At 36.1% G+C, this 21,115-nt stretch overlaps 1 protein-coding gene across 30 annotated transcripts in view; it reads left to right on the top strand.

Annotated features, from left to right (window-relative positions):
* Positions 1-21,115, top strand: part of DLG2 (discs large MAGUK scaffold protein 2) — a 1,975,849-nt gene that overhangs the window by 1,502,253 nt on the left and 452,481 nt on the right. For all 30 annotated transcript variants that reach the window (XM_072794850.1, XM_072794842.1, XM_072794854.1 and 27 more), the window contains 2 exons: positions 1,016-1,160; positions 3,441-3,579. In XM_072794850.1, the coding sequence (XP_072650951.1) occupies positions 1,016-1,160; positions 3,441-3,579 (284 nt within the window). The remainder of the gene's footprint in view (positions 1-1,015; positions 1,161-3,440; positions 3,580-21,115) is intronic.

Genomic DNA, 21,115 nt, shown 5'->3' with positions numbered 1-21,115 from the left:
ATAATTTTTCAAGTGAACAAAAACAAGTTTGGTGTAGCTGCAGGAGAATTAGGACTCTCATATAGTGATGGTATAAGCGTGAACTTGTTCCTCTTTCCGTAGGGCACTTCAAGAATAGGTATCAACCAAGTGCCTTTGGCTCAGGTCATGATCCCTGGAATTAAGACCTGCATCTGGCTCCCCGTTTTTCCTTCTCCCTCTGCCCATCTCCCCTGCTTGTGCACACTCTCATGTTCTCTCTCTCTCAAAAAAAATACATAAAATCTTTTAAAAAATTTTTTTTAAAAATAATAGGTATCAGAAGGCTTATAATATTCATAAATCTTGGTCCAACAATTCCACTTGTATGATTTATCCTAAATAAATCATCAGAGTTGTGTGCAAATATAGAAAAATTTCTTGCAACATTATTTATAGTAGAAAAAAATAGAAGCAAACTAAACATGCTTTAGTAGGAGATTGGTTAAAGCATTATGCAACACAATGCTCTATGGAAAACAAAGTCATATTGTTGACAGTCAGTCTAGATTTAAAAAGTACGTTCTAAAACAATGTGTACAATATGGTAGCTATTACTTAAAGAACTATATCCCAAATAGGGAGACTTTGGTTAGTTTTTATTCTTTATGGTGTTTTTTTTTAAGTTTTTTTTTTTAAAGTTTTTTAAAGTTCATTGAGTATGTATTACTTTTGTAATGGGAAAAACTATAGCATAAGAGAGACATCTGACCCCTCCTTCCTCTTTTCCACAAATAGCATTCTGATTTCCAGTATGATACATTGCTTTCTCATAGAACAAGACAGAAGCAGCTTGGTTTTTTAGCATCAACAACTGTACGTTATCTGCTTTGGCTAATGCCATTAATCCATCTTTTTTGTCAAAGTGTGATGTAGATACTGGATTGTAATCATTGCAATTTAATCTTTAAATAAGGTCTAATTTGTATATCTTTTTGCCTATTTCTTTTCACCCACATAGATTTAACTCTAATATTGAATATTATTTTCCTTTCAGGTAAACAACTACAGTTTAGAAGAAGTGACGCATGAAGAGGCGGTAGCAATACTGAAGAACACATCCGATGTCGTTTATCTAAAAGTTGGCAAACCCACCACCATTTATATGACTGATCCTTATGGTCCACCTGATATTACTCACTGTAAGTACCACGCTCAGTGTCACCTTTGCCAGGTTTACAAAACTGGAATTCAGTAAAACTTGGCAAAGTACTCTGCTTGCATCTTCACTCTTGTTTAGTTTATGGAAATAGTTCCAAGGGGTGCTGTGCTTCACTCCCTGGTTGCCTTACGAGGCCTTAACTAACGTTTTAAAGGTGGGACACCTGATGAGTTAGAAAGTCCACTGTTTAAGAAAGGCTTAGTGATGCATGTTGTGAACAGTGTGATTATGGTAATGTAAGAGCAACATGTTTTAAATGCTATTTCTCAAGCCCCTAAAACATGATAGTCCTCATGCCATTGTATCCCCCCTTCCTACTTCAATCTATATAGTAGCAAAGTAGAAAAGAGAGAAACTGGCAAAATAGACAGGAGATAGCACTGTGTTCCCTCCTGGGGGAGAGGATCTTGCACTTGAATAGTGGAATTGTGATCCTCTGTCACCATCACCATAACTCTTATGTTTATCTGAATGTTATATTGGCAGGGAAGCCAGGGAAAACTCTCAGTCACTATGGCACTAGAGGTGGGTTGCAGGTGGGTATTTCTAGGGCAACAATTAACTATGAGATACTGTGTTGAGTCCTAATAAAGTCCACTTCTACATAAGCCCCATGTTTCTGTCTCTTCTTAATAGGTCAGCAAGAACTTTATCTTAGGTTCTGTCTTTGGGGACTAGATTTAGAAGCATTTTTTTTTCCTTGTGAGTTTAAGGGTCAATTTTGTCTACATCACTAAGCTTGCTCATTCTGAAATTTTGGGTAACCAGTTCTGAGACTGAGAACTCGAATATCTTCAGGATCCACCATTAATACTATGGTCTTAAGGAAGTCATTTAATCTCTCATAGATTTAGATGTTTCTCTTGAGAGAAATTTAAAGGTTGAATAATTTTGCTACCTGCCCATTACATTAGCTACTGCTTTTCTTAATGATGATTTGAAAAATGACTTGCCCCCAAAATATGTCTTTTTCTCAAGCATGCAGTAAGCTGAGATCAGCCTTACATTAGGATATGAAAGAATTTTAACTTTCAAAGTTTCTCAGACTGGATGAATTTAGAAAAATCAGCCTTGAGACTCTGAGCTACTTCATGAAGGGTAAATAAGGTCAGTGTTAAAGAGATAAAAGCACATAAATAAAGCTTGCTATTCAATTAAAAATATATATATTGAGTAGCCTCAATATGTGTAAGACACTTTGTAAGGTAATATATGGGATACATAGGAAATGCAATCCTGGCCTTTATTGGAAGGAAGGCTAATTCAAATATATGAATAGCAGCAATACTTGGCAATGTAAGACAGATGTACCTGACATGGGAATGGTAAAAATAAATGTGCTTTGGGTACTCACAGGAGAGGTGTACTACCTGTCTTTGGAAGATCATAAAACTATTAATGGGAAGTGTGGCATTTGAATTGTTTCTTAAAGAATAGATAAAATTTCAGTATCAGAGACGTGTTAGGAGACAGAAATTCTAGGTAACTGATGAAAGTACAAATGTTGGAAAGAATTGTCTTTGAGGATTGTAGGATATGTGTCAGCAGAATGTTAAAATGGATCAATCTTGTAAGAATGACAAACGGAAGTTTATATTCACAGTAGCAGCAATGGAGAGACTTAAGCAAGGGAACAGCTTTATCAGAGTTGGATTTTTCAAAGTATAAAATGGATTTCTAGAGAGGGGTGGAAGGCAGGAGACTCAGGCAGGAGGGGCTTTCAGTCATTTAAGAAGGAGATGAAGTACTGTGGAGGATTAGAAAAGAAAGGCCAGAGTCCTTGGCCTTTCTGGGATGGGAGTACAGCATACTTTGAGATTAAAGTCTTATACAAGAACTTGCTCCTAGAAACCTAGATTTGATGATTGAATATTAATTATATGAAAAGAATGTGAGCTCTGCAATTACAAAGCTAACATTTTTATTTCAATAGAAAATTAATCATCACAAAAAAAGAACAAAAGAAAATTAATCATCTTTCTGAAAATGCATGGTCTGGGTCTCTCCTCCAATTCTTCTCCTCACCTAATTATATGAACTGGGTTTATAGATATAAATGTTATTATATCTTTCCAATCCTAAAGGTCACCATGTGCTTGTGTATATTAAATGCAAACAAACAGTAACTCCTCCCTCTTGGGAGACCAGAAAATCCTCAGCATATAGGAAAGTCTTCCTATTTTTAACAGAACGATAGCATGACACATTGAATCACCCACATAACAGGTTTCTTCTCCTTTCTTTTTTTTTCACCCCTTAGCTTATTCTCCACCAATGGAAAACCATCTACTCTCTGGCAACAATGGAACTTTAGAATATAAAACTTCCCTGCCGCCCATCTCTCCAGGAAGATACTCACCAATTCCAAAGCACATGCTTGTTGAAGACGATTACACCAGGTCAGATATGCTTAATGGTTAAATTGGGCTCATGATGGTTACTGGGAAGAAACTGCATTTGCCTAACATGTCAGGCATTGCTTTTGGGGTTAAAGTTTCTGAGCACCATTCAAACTTATACAGTCTTGTTTCCAGGGGAAATCTGCAAATTCTTATAATCATGTGTCATTTGGAATCAAAATCACTAATTTTTTTGTGAGAAGTGGTACTATACACATACTCATCACTTTACAATTTATTAAGACTTTCAAACATGTTGTCATTTGAGCTCAACAGCCATTTTATAAGAGAGGTAACTTTAGAGAAGCTGATCCTGAGGTTCAAATAAGGAACCTCACATGACATCTCTGCTTAGGGAAGAAGTTAGGACGGAAACTTTTGTCTTTAGACTCTAAATTTCATGTTTTTGATACCAATGGCTACCCACAATTCAAAGGAGTTCGGAAGTGAGTCAACCCTTCCTTTAGTGCAATAGCTATAAGTAGAAAGAAAAGAGGTGGCATTAACTGCAAATGGTTTGAGTTTAATATATGCTGTTAATTCCAAAGGGAAATAGGACAGGATTTTAGGATAGAGCACAGAACCACATTACTAATGCCATGAAGTAAAACCAAGTTTAGGCGGCACACCTCTGAGGCGGGTGTGACAGTTCACATAGCAGAAACATCCTTGACTTAATTGTCACCATTAAGGATTCAATAAATGTTGGATAATGAATAAATCAATGAATAAATAAGGGAAGAAATAAGAATAAATGTAAATTTTTTTGTCTTTAAATGTTTTTGTTCCAAAGTAATGTATGCCCATTGCATTTGGTGAATGAAACTGTTCAAGAAACAAAACCCTCTCCCAGACTCCTGCCAGAGCAACTCTCTTGAGGTTACCAATGTAACATCCTGGCATGAATCTTTCATACTTTCTGCATGTTCATATAAACTCATATTAGTTCAGACAGATATGGAGGGGCTTTGATTGTTTTTACAAAGCAAGTTCATATTTTAGAAATTGCCCTACAATTTGCTGTTCTCCATGAGCAGTACTTTTACCTGAAATGAGATTGCATATAAATATGTACACAGTTTTTTTGAAAGTGTTTGTGTGTAAAAAGGACAGAGATGGACCCTTTCGGTTTAATATCCTGCCTGTCTAATGAAGCCATTTGTCAGCCTTTAAAAAATAGAGGAGGCTTCCTGCCTCTTAACTTCCCTCACCGGTATCCATGCCGGCTTTGGTCTTTTCATTCCTTTGCTATTTCTTTTTAAATGATTAAGCATTTTCCATTTATTTTGCAATTTCAGGTTTGCTGAAGTAGCTTGTTACATCTTTAGCCAAGGAATGGAATGTTTAGATGCTGCAAATGTGCATCTGTGGTATAAATCAAATATAAACTTCTTCCTATGCTGAAACATCTAATCTCTATGCTCTTAATTAAAATGAGGGCTGCAGCAAAGATAATCCTCATGGCTCTCTAAAACATTGTGTAAATATAGGCACCTTTATTCACCAGAGCAATGATCTATTTGCTTTCATTCTATCACTAATATTTGATATGATTTTAATTCGAAAATGTCGTTTTATCTTACTAGACCCCACATGGAATTAAAATTGATTAAATCCCCTTCATAATCCAGGCCCTTTGCTAGCTGTTTTACATACCCTATTCATTTAATTCTCCTGAAAACGCAGGCTGTCATCCCTATTTTATAGATGAGAAACTGAAGTTCAAAGATGTTAAGTAACTTGCTTATAGTCACACAGCCTTTAAGTAGAAAAACTGTGGGTGCCCTGCCAGATACAAAATCCTGGCTAAGAAGAAACGTTTTAATTTTCTCATTTTAAAAATGAAAACCAAGTCATATAAAACTGTTCATCACAGAAATACATACCTCTAAAGAGACCCAAGAATTTCAGTAAGCTCTAAAGGCAGTTAGATTAGATCAGAGTTGAGACCTATTTCTACCACTGGTTATATGACTGCCAGAAATTTATTTAACCACCACAAGCCTACTTCTTCATCTATATAATGGGAATAGCAATCAAATTTTTCTTAACAGGTTGTTGTAATGTTTGAGTGACATAATATATGCAAAGAACTTGTAACAGAGCCTGACACATCATGAATATTAAATGAATGTTATCTATTTACAGAAACTATACTTGTTATAATGTCACAAGGAATGTTTGAACAGATGGTGTCCTAAGAATAGAGTCCACCTATTCCTATAGGGTTGTGCCTTGGTATTGTGGTGTAGTTCTTGTCCCACCTCCTCCTCCCTTATTCTCTGGCAGGACAATTTTTCTAAGAACTCTCCGTAGAATCTTCTGAATGTCTGGCGCCAGGCAAACTTGTGAATTATATCAGTTTTAACACACACACACCCCTCTCCCACTCTCACCATTGCTTTGTCCTCTCACAGGGGTCTATGCTGTAGGCACTGCCATGGATCTCAAAGGTATTTGCTCAAAGGCAAATTCATTGCCTTGTTCATCAATATTTATTGGACACTTCCTACTAGACAGCAGGAATTGCAGTAGGAATGAAAAATTGAGTAAGAAACGACAGCTCTAAGAACTATTAAACTGGGACAAAAATATAGGTAAACCAGCGTGGATCCTTCAATGCCTATCCCCTGATTATGCAGACCCCCTTTGTGAAATTTTCTAAAAAGGCTAATCTATTATTTTTTTTCAATTCTGAGGTTATATATGTTCATATCAAAATGTCATTTTTCATTTTTTTGTGTATGGTAGTAAATGGTAGATATTTACCTTACTATACCCTTACTTGAAAAATGAAATGTGAGCAAATTTATATCAGTTCTCATCTTTTAAAAGTAAAAGGTCTGTAAAATGTCAAAGTATGGCAACTAGAAACAGCAACAAACAATTAGGTCCACTCTAGGAAGTGCTCTGGTGCCACCCTAGCAGAGTTCTTTCACACCACAAGAGTTACCTAGTAAATATTTGTAAATGAATTTCAGCTTTATATGAATACCAAAGGAAAAGCCTATAGAATCAAAGAAAGTTTTAAAGAGGAGATAACTTGTAAGTTTCAGTTTGAAAAAAAATGTGTAGGTGTTGATCAGAAAGTCAAGGGATGAGGAAGGATATTCATGGTAGAGGATAACACATGCAGATTCGTAGAAGAATGTGAAATGGAATAAGATGAAGCAACAGCTTGAAAAATTAGACTGGTAAAAGAGAGTGGTTCCTACCTTTAAGTAATCTCTGTATTCCTATCCTTTCTGTCATATGCAACCTACTTGTAAAACTTAGAATATATTCAATAGTAAAAACAAAAGGATCACTACTATATACTGTTACCACAAAGTCTTTTAACATGTATGATTCCCCTTATTTATATTATATTATTATTCTTGATCTTTATAAATAACAAAAATGCTCAGAGTTTAACAAATTGCCTCATATCATACAGCAAGCAAATAGCAGAATCAAAATTTGAATTCAGGTTTGTGTTCCCAGGCTTCATCCTCACATCACACCTCATGTCCCATTTTATAAATTCAGTTTCCATAGAGAAATGTTGGATCAACAGGATTACGTTTATATCAGGAGATTGGTTTCTAGTCCTGCTCCTACCACCTTAGCATGTAATGACCCTGAAAAAGCCATTTAATCTCTGTGAGTCTTGATTTTTGCATCTATAAATTTGGGATAAAAGGTCTTCTAATTTCCTCACAGAATTGTGAAATTTCAGTGTGGTAATATGTGTTAAAGTTTCCATTTTTAAAGGTCTAGATAAACGTATTATTATCAGAAGCTTATGTTTGAGGCCTACTTTGAATTTTCCTGAAATAGTAAATCAAGTAATTGATCTCTAATGATGGGACTTGGGCTAATGGGGAAACATTTCTGTGAAATAGGAACCTTCCAACAACCAAACTCCTTAAATGGAGTTTTGTAATATATTGTAAAAAAACATTTCTCTATTTTCCTGAATCATATTCATTTTTGTGGGGAAGATATAGTAAGAACTTTTTAAGGGAAGTTTTGTTAGAAAAAAAATGCTACACTAACCTAGCTGTATTTTTTTTTTTTTTTTTTTTTTTTTTAGCCCTTTCTAACTTTTTGAGGAAATGTATACCTGAGTAAACTGGGAAATTTTGTTTCCTGTTGATTTAGAGAAAGCACAAATAAAAAGGCCTTGGCTAAAATTTTCTTAATAGAAAGTCTGTTGAGTACCCTATAAATAAATCAGTGTTCATTGTGATGTAGATACCTGGTCTTATATTGTTGGTAAATTATTTTGGAAAACTATCACTGTGATGCTGAGATGTGTTTTTGGCTCAAAGAATTATAGTCTCTCAGAATTGGAAGGGCCAGTAATGAATCTAGAGTCTAATCTTCCTCCTTCTGATGGGTAAGGAACACAAGCCCAGAATGATTTGTTGGCTATCCCTAAGTCCCGTAACTTGTATTAGAATCAGATACAGAACCTATGTCTTCAAATACCAAGTCTAGTGCTCATTCTACTTCTCTGAGCTCTGTTCACTTTTGCTGTTATTGTTGTTGTTTTGGGATGGAGTAAGAAGGTAAGAATTATGAAAACCATGAACAATCGAGGATCACCTGTGAGCAGTACCCACTTCGTATATTACCTACTATTGATTCCACCTCTACTGGGCCAAGGGGTAACCTGGTCACCCAGGAGAGATGCAAACCACAGCTTACCATCTGGCTCAATATTCTCAGGATACACAAATCAATACTGAAATGAAACCAAAAAACTTTGAGATGCAATGTATAACTGCTCCTTCAATAGCTGGGGACTTAATTTACCAAGTTACAAATGTGATAGATATCATCATGAGAGCCAGGGACCTAAATTATAGCTTTGAGCCACATATGTCCCAGTGAGAAAAACCAAGTTCACCTGGCCCTGATCTTAGTATACCCAGGTGTCCTTCTGATTGGCTCGACATAATGTTCCCTCACATAATTTGGTTGCTTAAAGAGTGTAAGCTAAATGAAGTCTCGAAAAATTTTTCTTGAATCTCCAGAAATTTTCTAGAGTAATTCCAAAATGACTGACTAATAATAATTCCAAATGAATGACTCAGATATTCACCAGTTTAACTTTTTTATTTACTAAATAGATATGAGTCTATCAGACTAGAGTCTACCTCTACTCTCGTCTTCCTAAATTATAGAACATTAGCTTACTGAATATGGTACCTAAAATGTATTCCAGTCGTCTTTTTCTTTCACTCAGTTTATTCATTCAATGAACATTCAGCTTCTACCATATATATGTCAAGCATGATTATTAGCAATAAAGTTACAATAGTGAGCAAACCAAACAAGTTCCCTGTCCTCATGGAGTTTGCATTCTAGTGCATCAAGTAAGAGATACATAGATAAATGAGGTAAGTTCAGATATTAGTAATTACTACAAGGAAAAAATAGAATAATATGATAGAGATTGGGAAAGAGAATAATCTTATGTAGGATAACCAGGAGGGGCCTCTCAGAGGAGATAGCATTTGAGCTGGGACCTGAATAACAAGAAAAAGTGGTGATATAAAGATCAGAGAAAGAACATTCAGGCAGCCCAGGTGGCTCAGTGGTTTCGCACTGCCTTCAGCCCAGGGCCTGGGCTTTCAATAGCTGGGGACTTAATTTACTAGTCCCAGGTAAATTACTGAGACTTTAATTTACCAGTCCCAGGTAAATTACTGGGACTTTACTTAAATTACCAGTAATTTAATTTACCAGTAAATTTACCTGGGACTTAATTTACCAGTCCCAGGTAAATTACTGGGACTTTACTTAAATTACCAGCCCCAGGACCCGGGATCGAGTCCCACGTTGGGCTCCCTGCATGGAGCCTGCTTCTCCCTCTGCCATGTCTCTGCCTCTCTCTCTCTCTCTCTCTCTCTGTCTCTCATGAGTAAATAAATAAAATCTAAAAAAAAAAAAAGAACATTCCAGGAAGAGGGAATAGTAAAGCCAGTCACTGAGGCACAAGTATGTTATAGAAAAGATGAGCCAAAGGGAACATGGCAGAAAATTAGATTGGAGAAAGTGTCAGGAGCCACATGACACAGGACTCTGTAGGTAATGATGAAGAAGTATAGGTCTGATCTTGAGTACCCTGAGAATCCATTAAGGAATACTAACCAGGAGAATAAACTTATCTGATTTATATTAGAGGAAAACCTCTCTGCAGTGTGGAGAAGTAGAGGGGCCATTGAAGAAATGAGGGAGAGGTTACGCCAGCTAGGACTAGGGGAAGAAGGAGCCGTCCATAAGAAGAATGTCCCCTGAGCTCTATTTTAGAGCTAGATTCAATAACCAATGTTTTACATGAGGAGCAGGCATGCTTTAACTGGACTAATTTACTACTGACCATTTCTACATTTTTTATCACCTATAGAGTAATCTTTCAGGAGAGTGTAAGTTTGCCACTGCTGGTACTTTCTTTTTTCCCCTTGATGTTTAACTCAGTGGATCAGAAATGGATAAAGGTTAATTTTCAAATGTTTCTATCCACATGTCCTTAGGATCTGGGATAGAACACGAATGAAGCTTTCTGTCCAAGCATGAAACACATAAAATCTTACGTTTTCTCATACAAGTTTAGGAAATATCTTTGTTTGCTTTAATGTAAAAACATTTTGATTACAAATTAAATTATATTATCCAAAATGTTAAAGTGAAATCAACACACCAGAAAGATTTTTTTTCTGGGGATACTTGGTTCCTTGGTAAACCCCAAGGTACATATGAGTACCCAAATTTAAGAAGCACTGAGCTGACTTACACAGACTTGTCAGTTATTAATTTTGTATTATAGAAACAGCCCTTTAGTGATGGCTCAGGATTTGTGGTCCCTGTTAAGGACAGGCTTCTTAAAGGATCAGACGATGGGCACCTCGGTGGCTTAGTGGTTGAGTGTCAGCCTTTTGCTCAGGCCCTGATCCCAGGGTTCTGGGATTGAGTCCGCCCCCCCCACCGCATCAGGTCAGGCTCCCTGCATATGTCTCTGTGTCTCTTATGAATTTAAAAAAAAAAAAAAAAAAGGATCAGACAAGACTTGCCTCAGAGTAAAGTCTGAGTATAGTGTAGCCTCTCTACTTTTTAACTTGTATTTGATGACTTAAAATCCTTTCTGGATGAACTGGAAATTCTTTCTTCAGATACAGAAAAGGAATCTTTTCTTACTCATCTTTAACCAAGTATAACAGAAAGAACTGGTGTGCCCCATACAGACAACTGACCCCCCTTTAGAATTTGCATCTGTATAGCTGAGAGATTAGCCTTGGAGCCACCCTGCTCAGGGTCCCACCTTGACCACTTCCTAGCTCTGTGACCTTGGGTAAATTATGTAATCACCCTTTGCTTCAGTTTGCTCATTTATAAAAGAAGCAGAATAATACCTCTTAAGATTTATAAAAAAAAAAAAAAGCTTTCAATAAAGGTTAGAGAATATCAATACTATTTAAAACAATGATTTTCAGATTAACACTACAAATAGAATCGTTTGGTAAACATCCTCCATAGAATGAAATGTAGCCAACAACCATATGTAGCTTCTCAAAGTTAACTATGTGTACTTTTTTTTTTTTTTCAATTTATCTTGCAGAGCATATTAGAACATTTTACTACAGAAAGTCTCACAGTTGGAGTGCTTTAGTAGGGATCTTCATTTTTATGACTACAGTGAATATCTAGTACCACCTGCATTGAAAATCTAATCTAGGATTCAGGGAACCACAAATGATAAAACAACAAAGAGAAACAACAAAAACCAATCCATCAATCTGGCTTCTGTTGCTAAATACAATTATTCTCTAGATAACTTATTGACTTTGCCCTTTTTTTATTCATGGTAGCTCTCACCAATTAATGCCATGTAGCTTTTCCCTTAAAAGAAATTCTGTGGAATGTGGTATCAGACTCCTTGCAGGCTTTATAAAGTGCATTATAAAACTTAACCAAATGAAAGATTCATCAGCAATGTCTCTGAGTAATCTCTTTTGTTCTGTGCCTCATGCCTGGCTCCTCAGACATGGAGCCTGCTATTTTTACGTACACCTCTTTTTGAAGCAAAGTATAGTGATGGGAAGGGGAGAGTGAGGCAAATTAGTGAGACAGATGGAAGATAAACCATCAAGTGGAGCCTTGAGGGGAGCTTTCTCTTTATTGATGGTGGCTCCACATAACCATTTTAAGTTTACTTACATCAGCCATGAGGCATGATTGATAGTGATGTCCTGCTAGAAATAGAACGAGTGGGTATGCTAATGAGGAAGATGACAAATCTTAATTAAAGGAAGATATCCAAATATGTATTAGAAAACATGTTAAGCTTCAGTTTGCTATCAGGGAAATGAATTTAATATTAGGAAAAATGAAACAGTAATGATGATTTTATAGATGTGTTTTATAGATGTTTATTATTTCTTATACCTAATAAATCAGCCAGACATAAACACATAGTTCTAGGTTTTATAATTTTATGGAAGATGGTTATTACACATCTATAGCTATTATTATTATAAATGTAAAATACATATAGATAGCTATTTAATCAATGCTACATTATATTTTTTTAGTTCATCCTTGGCAAAGGCCTATTTGAAGCAAAAAGAAAAAAAGATTAATGATGGACAATGGAGAATTTTGGAGGGACCCTTGTAGAAGCAATCAACTATTAGTTGACCCCAGTCCTTTTACATTTTAAACTACTATCACCAACACAGTATGCTGCTTATTTCTGATCTTTATCTGTATGATATTGAAAAGGAGTATATATTATGACTTAAGACATGTAGATGTGGCCTCTTTCTCTAGGAGTTTATTTCCATATCCATGTGTCAGTAAAGTAATAGTAGACAGAAGACAGCTGATCCCTAATTGTCCACATCTAGGTGTATATTTTGTAAATTATCCAGGCCAGCATTGAAATCTCTGAATGACTTCCTGCCATCTCATGTATCATAAGCTACTGTCAGTGACGTTACCATTTTAATATTAATGATTGCCTTAATGAAATGCAAGAAAATTATGGGATAATGGGATACAATTCTTGCATTCCAAAAACTTATATTCTTTTTCTTTGAGATTGTATTTATTTATTTGAGAGAGTGAGCACACACATGAGCGAGCACAAGTAGAGGAAGGGGCAGAGGGAGAGGGAGAAGCAGACTCCCCACTGAGCAGGGAGCCCAATGTGAGGGCTCAATCCCAGGACCCCAGGATCATGACCTAAGCCAAAGACAGATGCTTAACCCACTGAGCTGCCCCAAGAGTTAACATTCTTATTTATCATTGATTTATAAAATTACGTGAATTCTGGGTTGCATCATTCCCTTTTTGCTTCTAGGTAATCTAAATTAATCTAAATAATGAAGTAAGTTATATCTGAGTAAAAAAAAAAAAAAAAAAACATTTAAAAACACTGCCTTCATACATTTTCCCTAGACATCCTTTTCCATCTGGATAGCTACTCTTTGCCCCTTCTATTGTCTTACACCACTCTTTGTTTTTCTCCTAAGTTCTTATTATTTTCCTTAATTATAAAAGTAATATGTATTTGTAGGACAATTGTAAAATAAATGTAAAGAAAAACTAACGAAAATTACTATCTCATAGCAGAAAGATAGTAATATTTAATATACTTTCTTTAAGTTTTTTTTCTATGACTGTATGTGTGTTTATAAAATTTGGACCACACTGTGTACACTGGGCCTTTTTTTCTGTTTTAATTTAACATTATATCTTCCAGATTTTCTCATGTCTTTAAATAGTCTTCAAAAACATATTTTCAGCAGCTATTTAATAAAGAAAAACCATAATTATTTCCTATTGTAGGACCTTTCAGTTGTTTCTCAGATTTGCTTATTACAGATAATGCTTATATGATCTTTCTGACTCCATCTCTTAATGGCATAGTTCTTTAAGATAAATGCCTAGCCCCTCACTGACTAATTAGCACCTCACCTGGTTGCCTTATAGACATCAAACCTTTAATATTGCCAAAAGCAAGCTCTTGATGTTTGTCCCCAACCTGCCTTTCCATAGGAAAATGTGACCCATAATCAACAGAAAATTCAAGCAACAGAAACAGACCCAAAAATGATAGAGATGATGGAACTGACAGACAAGAAGGTTAAAAGTTATTATAAGTATAGCCAATCTTCCAAAAAGAGTAGGAAAAGAAATGTGAATGAAGAGGAGAGAAATGAAGGATCTGAAATAAACCCATATTACGCATTTAGTGATGAAAAAATAGTATCTGAAGGGAAATTAGTATCACAGTCCACTATGGGGAAGAAAGAATTGTGAACTCTAAGGCATAGCAGTAGAATATATTCAAATAAAATGCAGAAAGATTAAAGAAAAAAAAATTCTAGTGATTTATGTGGCACCAGAAAAAAAGCAGACCTTGCAGTACCAAGTAGTCCAAATTTCTTGACATTTGATGAAAATTATAAATCATATTAGTCTAAGACTCTCAACCTAGCCCCAAGATATTGTAAAGAGAGGAGCATAATAAAAATAGACTTCTTGTCAGAACTAATGCAAGCCAGAAGAAAATAGAGCTTCTTTACACTGTGGGGGTGCTACCCTAAGGTTCATAGCCTGAGCAACAGCAGAAGAGAGCTTTCATTACTAAGAACGGGAAGCCTGTGAAGGGGCAAACATCAAGAGTTGTTCTGGGAAGTGTTAAAGGTGCAATGTCTACAAGGCAACCAAGCGAGATGCTGATTAAGCAGTGGGGATCTGGTAATTAGCAAAGCTGGAGTCCAAGCAAAGTAAGTCTGGCTTCAGAATCTCTATCTTTGTGCTATTAAAGGTCATGTAACTAGTATAGTACAGAATCAGGATTCCAACTAACTCCAGAGTCTGGCTGTTGTTGCTGCACTGCACAGGTAGCGTTATTAGCTTTAAGATTTCTTGAATCTCCTCTGTGCTTCAAGTTAGTCTTAGTTGTTGTTTCTGTCCAAGAAGGTAGAACTAAAGTTTTGCATCATGGCCCCCATCCAGCAACACTTATAACCTATTTGGAGGAGGCAATCAGCATTTCTCAGGGAGAAGTGAGGCCTCCTTGATTGTGCAGTTCCAAGCAGGGGTTCAGTCCTTAATGTCTATCATTCCAGCTATAACACCAGACCCCATATGGTTGCCTTAATGAACATTTTAAGCCCTCGCTGAAAGAGCTTAGGAGACCCTGTGAATATATGTGTCCTTGTGTAAAGATTTAAATATCAACCTCCTCGATGTTTTTAAATTAGATTGACCTTGAAGTAGAACAATGTAAGTCCTTTCTCATGTAGACTGTCCTAATGGAAATACTGTCACCTGATCCCTTGTCATCTGATATTTTGCTTTATGTTTTTTTATCCCCCTAATCTTTTTCTAAAGTTTCATTTACCATCTTGAGACAGGATGAAGGCAGAATGAAACAGCTGAAGTAAATGTGATAGCCAGAGATTTCAAAGCCAATTATGGGAGGCCTTGCTCTGAATTTATAATAGTATTAGCAAACTCTTATAGCTGCCTAGTATTGCACTTTCCTATTTCTCATTTTGTTCTTATAATTCCACATGAAATGGACAGAGTTTTGCTATGTCTGTTTAACAGACTGGGAATCTGAGATAATAGTAATTCTGTGGCTTCTGCTACAACAAGTAGAAAATAAGTGACAAATGCAGAATCCAGCAGCAAGGTAGCACCTTGGTAAAGAGCGTAGATTTTGGAGTCAGAATAATGCTGGATTCACCACTTAATTAGCTGTTTGACCTTGGATGAGTTATGTAACCTCTCTGTGCCTGTTTCCCCATCAATGCCTATACCATGAGTTATTATCAGGATGAAATGAAGTCATTTATGTGGAACATTTGAACAGAGCCTGGCCTAAAATAAACTGCATTCAGGCTAGCTGTTTATTATTATTACTATTATTGTTAGTTACTATTATTATTCTCCCTGACTTTGAGTCCTGGGCACCATGGTACCGTGGTTCTTGTAAGACTGGCTGCCATGGTGATGATAACACTGCTGGCTGGAGATGGTAGATGAGATTTGAGAGTGAATGAAGGGGAAAATATGGTTCCAGCTAGCCTAATAAAACATAGATTTACACAATCTTTATACTTTCCTTAGGTAGATTTTTAGATTTTATATGGATTTAGTGATATTTCCTTTGTCTTTCAGTATATATATATATATATATATATATATATATATATATTCTATCTTTGTGCTCTCTTTGTGCTATTATATACATATTGTGAAATAATGAGAGGTACTATTTCTTACCTTCCTCTGAAAAAAAGGATATTAATATTTGTACTCTACATACAGATCGTAACATTTATCAGCTGAATATTATGTCAAAAATTTTTATAACAATACTTGTACTCTACAGTATTAAAAGATATAATGCAATTAGGAAATGTGGCCAGATCATACCTTTCTCAAAAAGAAGAGGTCTACTGTCTAAAATTGTGTAGTCCCAATCTCTAACAACGAATCAGTCACCTGCAAAAGTTGTGTAATTCAGAGTCCTGAACTCCACCTCAGATCTACCAAATCTGGGTGTCCAAAGATAGAGTTCAGACATTAGTATTAAAAATAGAACCCAAGCTCTCACAGGTGATTCTGATGCACAGGCAGGTTTGAAGATCACTGACTTAAATTCATTATGTCTTTGACTTCAGAAAAGTTAGATGACCAGGAGTAAAAAGCAAAATGGAGCACATTGGAAGAAAACTTGGCCAGGGATTTTTCCCATAGTGTAAATTTTTCTTTCTTTTTTTTTTTTTTTTAAGATCTTATTTATTTATTCATGGGGGGGGTAGAGGGAAAAGAGAGGGGGGGGCAGAGGGAAAAGCAGGCTCCACGCAGGGAGCCTGACATGGGACTCGATCCTGGGTCTCCAGGATCACACCCTGGGCTGAAGGCAGCACTAAACCGCTGAGCCACCTGGGCTGCCTTCCATAGTGTAAATTTTCATAAAAATATTGGATAACCCTAAATCAGCGATGGCACTGACAGTACTAATGGCAACGTGCAAAGAAAGGGTATTGCTCTTAAGAACAAGTTACGAAAAGTAGAATTTCTTCAGATTTTATCATTAAAACTGCCAGCTCTTTAAGAAACCACCTATTGCAGGTGCGCATTTTACTATATAAATACATTTTGTAAAAAATGATGCATTTCCTTTACATCGAATTACATCTGATAATAGGCTTCTATCATGCCTGCCTTTCTTCTTAATTTCTTCCTTGAATATCAGTCTTTCAGGAGCTCAGACTTCTGAAGAACAAAAACCAGGAAGAGTTTCTTTGGGAAATTCTGCTTTCCCTTCTGTATCCTCTATCTCCAGTGAAACAAGGAAATACAAGGGTCTGAATATCTGCTACAGTCTTGGGGAGGAAAAAGCATATTGTGTTCAAAACACAAATTAGTATTTCAAAGCCACCTGTGTGGCTCAGTCAGTTAAGCATCCAACTCTTGGTTTTGGCTCAGGTCCTGATCTCAGGGTCATCAGGTTGAGCCCCATATCAGACTCTACACTCAGTGAACAGTCTGCTCAGACTCTCTCTCCCTTTACCCACCCCCATAAATAAATAAATCTTAAAAAGAAAAGAAAAATTTCCTAATTCCCCTTTTCTGTGAAACAAATGTTTTTATATAGGAATGTTAAATAATTCTAAGTTCTTTATACACAGCTACCTACCACCTTATAGCAAAACAGACAATATCCTTATGGCTACATGCATGTCAGGGTCAGGACTAGCTGTTTGTCATCTCACAGACCTATCACAGATACCAAATAGCTATGATCAGAATATATTGTTCTAAATTTCTCCCATTGGCTGAATCTTTTCTGGATTACTTAGGTGTAGTAGATGGGAGGTTCAGCCATTATTGATAGTCTTAAAAAAAAGAAAAAAGAAAAAAGAAAAATCTTCTCCATCTGGTTTCATTGTTGCCATATCTTCATTCATTACAGTAGTTCCTTTATAAGTAGCTCTCACTTTCATTGGATATACTGGTCCAGTCAGGATATCTCTGGATCCTCCAGATAAGCCAGGAGTCTTCTCCCCAGGTGGACCTCAGTGCCAGTCATCTCATCACTGTGCAATTTGTGCTTTTACTCAACCTACTGGAAATACTTTGGCCAACAGCATACAAGGAAAGCTCTCTTATTTAAAACTCTTCAGAGCATGAACAGGAGAGCAATTGGAATGATTGTCTCAAAACTGCATTTAACAGGGAGGGAGAGATGGTTTAGGAAATGGTGAGAATAGTCTGGTGACTCTGGTATGATTAATGTTGGCTGAGTGCTGCCAATGTCAAGCATTCTGAGAAGTCATTTGGATACTTTTTTCCTATTCATTTTCAAAATAGTTCTGTCATGTGCCATCTCCCACAATTGCATAGGACTGAAAATCAGAAAGATTAAGTAGCTTGTCTAAATATGCACAGCTAATAGGTAGTAGAGTTGGGACTCAAATTTGGTCTGCACTAAAATGTGTTACTACCTAGGAGATTAAATATGTGTAAAATTCCTCAAATACACAGAATCTACTTAATGTCCCCCCAGACTTGAGAGAGTTTGTCTATTAAACCAGAAGTTCTCCTATAAATGGGATCATATGTTGTACATTACTATACTTTCAGAATATATTTCACTTCCCCACTTCGTATCTCCATGCTCTGACCAACCTAACCAGGTAACTAACTGGCTTTACCTGCCACCCTGCCCTCTCTTGCGTTGCGCTTCACCAAACATGTTTCCCTCAGTCACCTTCCTCTTCATTTTCAGTGTTTCAATCCTATCCACTGGTACTGGCCCAGCTCCAGTACCTCCTGAGAGGATTCTCCTTGCTGGATATAATTTCCTCTTAATTTGAATTCCCAAGACAGTCTATCTTTCCCTCCCATTACAGTTAACCAATTTTGGCCTATTTTATTACACACACACACACACACACACACACACCACACCCTCTCTAAGACACAGTGTGCTTGAGGAAAGAATCTACGTCTGGATCAGATTTTTATCATCCACATCACCTAGATTAGTACATAAAACTAGTTATTGACTGAGCACCTATCATATGGTGGGGATTCGTTAAGGCTTTGCATAGAGTCTCTCATTTAATCTCATAGCAGTCCTATAAAGTAGCCATTTTCTAGATAAGGCAGCCAAGATTTGGACAACTTAAGTACCTTCCCCAGTCACATAGCTAAGTAAGCAGCAGAACAGTATTCAAACCCAGGTTTTATTGCCTGAAACCCCATACTTTTTCACCATGCTCATAGCTTCTCTATATATTCTCTAAGTACATAAGTAGATGTTAGATGAACAAGTGATACATTAGTTAAAAAAAAATACAGTTGTTAGTTTTAATTGTCATCATTTCTATAAAAGGATTCTGGCTAGCACATAATTTCCTGAAGTAGATAAACTTTAACTGGAATCTTCTTAATAAATGAATATATTTGGATAACTGAAGACATTGGAGATTCTGACAAATTTAAACAGTAAATATGGTGATGCCAATTAAGCCATCCTGTCACAACCAAATATTCATAGTGCTGCATTGCCATTTGTATAATACCGTATTAGTAACAAGGTATCACATAGAAATAGGAGTTGCTCAATAGTAAAAAAAAATAATAATAAATTGTCCCTAAAATGGGAATTTTTTAAATTTCTGAGTTATTTGAAAATATGTCAGTCTCTGAAGCTGAATTGAACAAGGCCCAGTATACGTCCCTAATAATCCTCTGTAATAGAAAAAATACATATTTTTAAAAAGTAATTTAAAAATACAGGAAAATATAATTAAGGAAATAAAAATTACCTGTAATGCCACCACTCAGAGGAAGCACTATTAACATTCCAGTGACTTTCCCAAACATACATATACATATACAGATATGCTTCTCGTAAAATTGGCCTCAGCTTCTACAATGAACAATTTTTAATGTCCTTTAAAAGCCATTTAGAAAACATGTAATATTGAGAGAAAATAAAAATTTTATGTGAACATATTTCCCAAAAATAATATTCAGCAAATTCTCTGGTATATGCTTCCAATTTTTTTTCTCATTATCTATTATATAAAATTGGGATCGCACTTTATTTTGTATTGTTTACAAAAACTGGGTTAAACTGCATGTACTATTTTAACCTGCTTTTTTAAGTTAATTATATGTTGTGAATATCTTTCTGTGTCATCAAATCTTACACAATATTTTTAATACTACATACCTATTCAATACTAATGAATATACATGTTTTTTCCAGTGTTTTGTTTTCACAAACTTTGTGACAATTATAATTTACGTACCTCTATTTTTTTAAAATTTTTTTTAGATTTTATTTATTTATTAATGTAAAACACACATGGAGAGGGAGAGAGAGACAGGCAGAGGGAGAAGCACGCTCCATGCAGGGAGTCTAATCTGGGACTCGACCCCGGGTCTACCAGGACCACGCCCCAGGCTGCAGGCGGCGCTAAACCGCCACGCCACCAGGGCTGCCCTCTATGTGCCTCTATTATACTCACTTTTATAGGCTAGATTCCTGGAAGTGGGATTTCTGGGTCACAGGTTCAACAGTTTATACCACCACCACCAGTGTATGAAGAGGATCTTTGCAGCTATTAGAGAAAATGTAGATGCTGCTATGTGTGCTTAGAAAGATATCTGTTGTAAGCTGTAAATTTAAAAAATAAAAGCAGGGGCACCTGAATGTCTCAGTTGGTTAAGTGTCTGCCTTCGGCTCAGGTCATGATCCCAGGGTCTTGGGATTGAGCCCCGCATCGATTGAGGAGCCTGCTTTCCCTCTCCCTTTGCCCCTCCCCCCTACTCATGCTCTCTCCCTCTCTCTAGAATAAATAAAATCTTAAAACATAATAAAATAAAATAAATAGCATGATAATACATATAATTTGATCTAGATCAAAATTTTATCTAAGTATTTATCTGTAGATTTTGGGCATAGATGTAAATTCAGGCACAGATAAGAGATAATGTTGAGCACTGGGTGTACAAAAATAAGCACATTTGATGACTTAATCAACAAACTAAAAGAATCAGAGTAAAAAGGTATGCTGTACGGCAGTGTGAATGTATATACCCCAAGACAGAATACTGGTAGTGTTCAGGAACTCAATGGCCACAGGGCCAGCTGGTTGCCAATAAAATAATAATGTCTAGTTAAATTTGAATTTAAACAACAATAAACAATGAATAATTCTTTAGTATAAATATGCCCCAGGCAATATTAACATTTATATTAAAAATTACTCATTGTTTACTCAAAATTCAGATTTAATTGAACATTCTTTATTTTTATATACTATATCTGACAACCCTATGGCTGTCATCATAATTTTGTAATCATAAGAGGAAATCATCATCTCCTAAGAATGACTTTGCATCCACAAAAATGACTAGAAATGGACATATAAACCAGGTCACTGCCAGATTTCCTTAATACCTACGATAGTCATGGCATTTACTGAATGCCTGTCAGGCACTGTGC

The sequence above is a fragment of the Canis lupus genome, chromosome 23 (genome assembly GCF_048164855.1).
Source record: "Canis lupus baileyi chromosome 23, mCanLup2.hap1, whole genome shotgun sequence".
Classification (NCBI taxonomy): domain Eukaryota; kingdom Metazoa; phylum Chordata; class Mammalia; order Carnivora; family Canidae; genus Canis; species Canis lupus.
The sequence above is the reverse complement of the archived record's forward strand: the minus strand, read 5'-3'. Positions and strand labels throughout refer to the sequence as shown.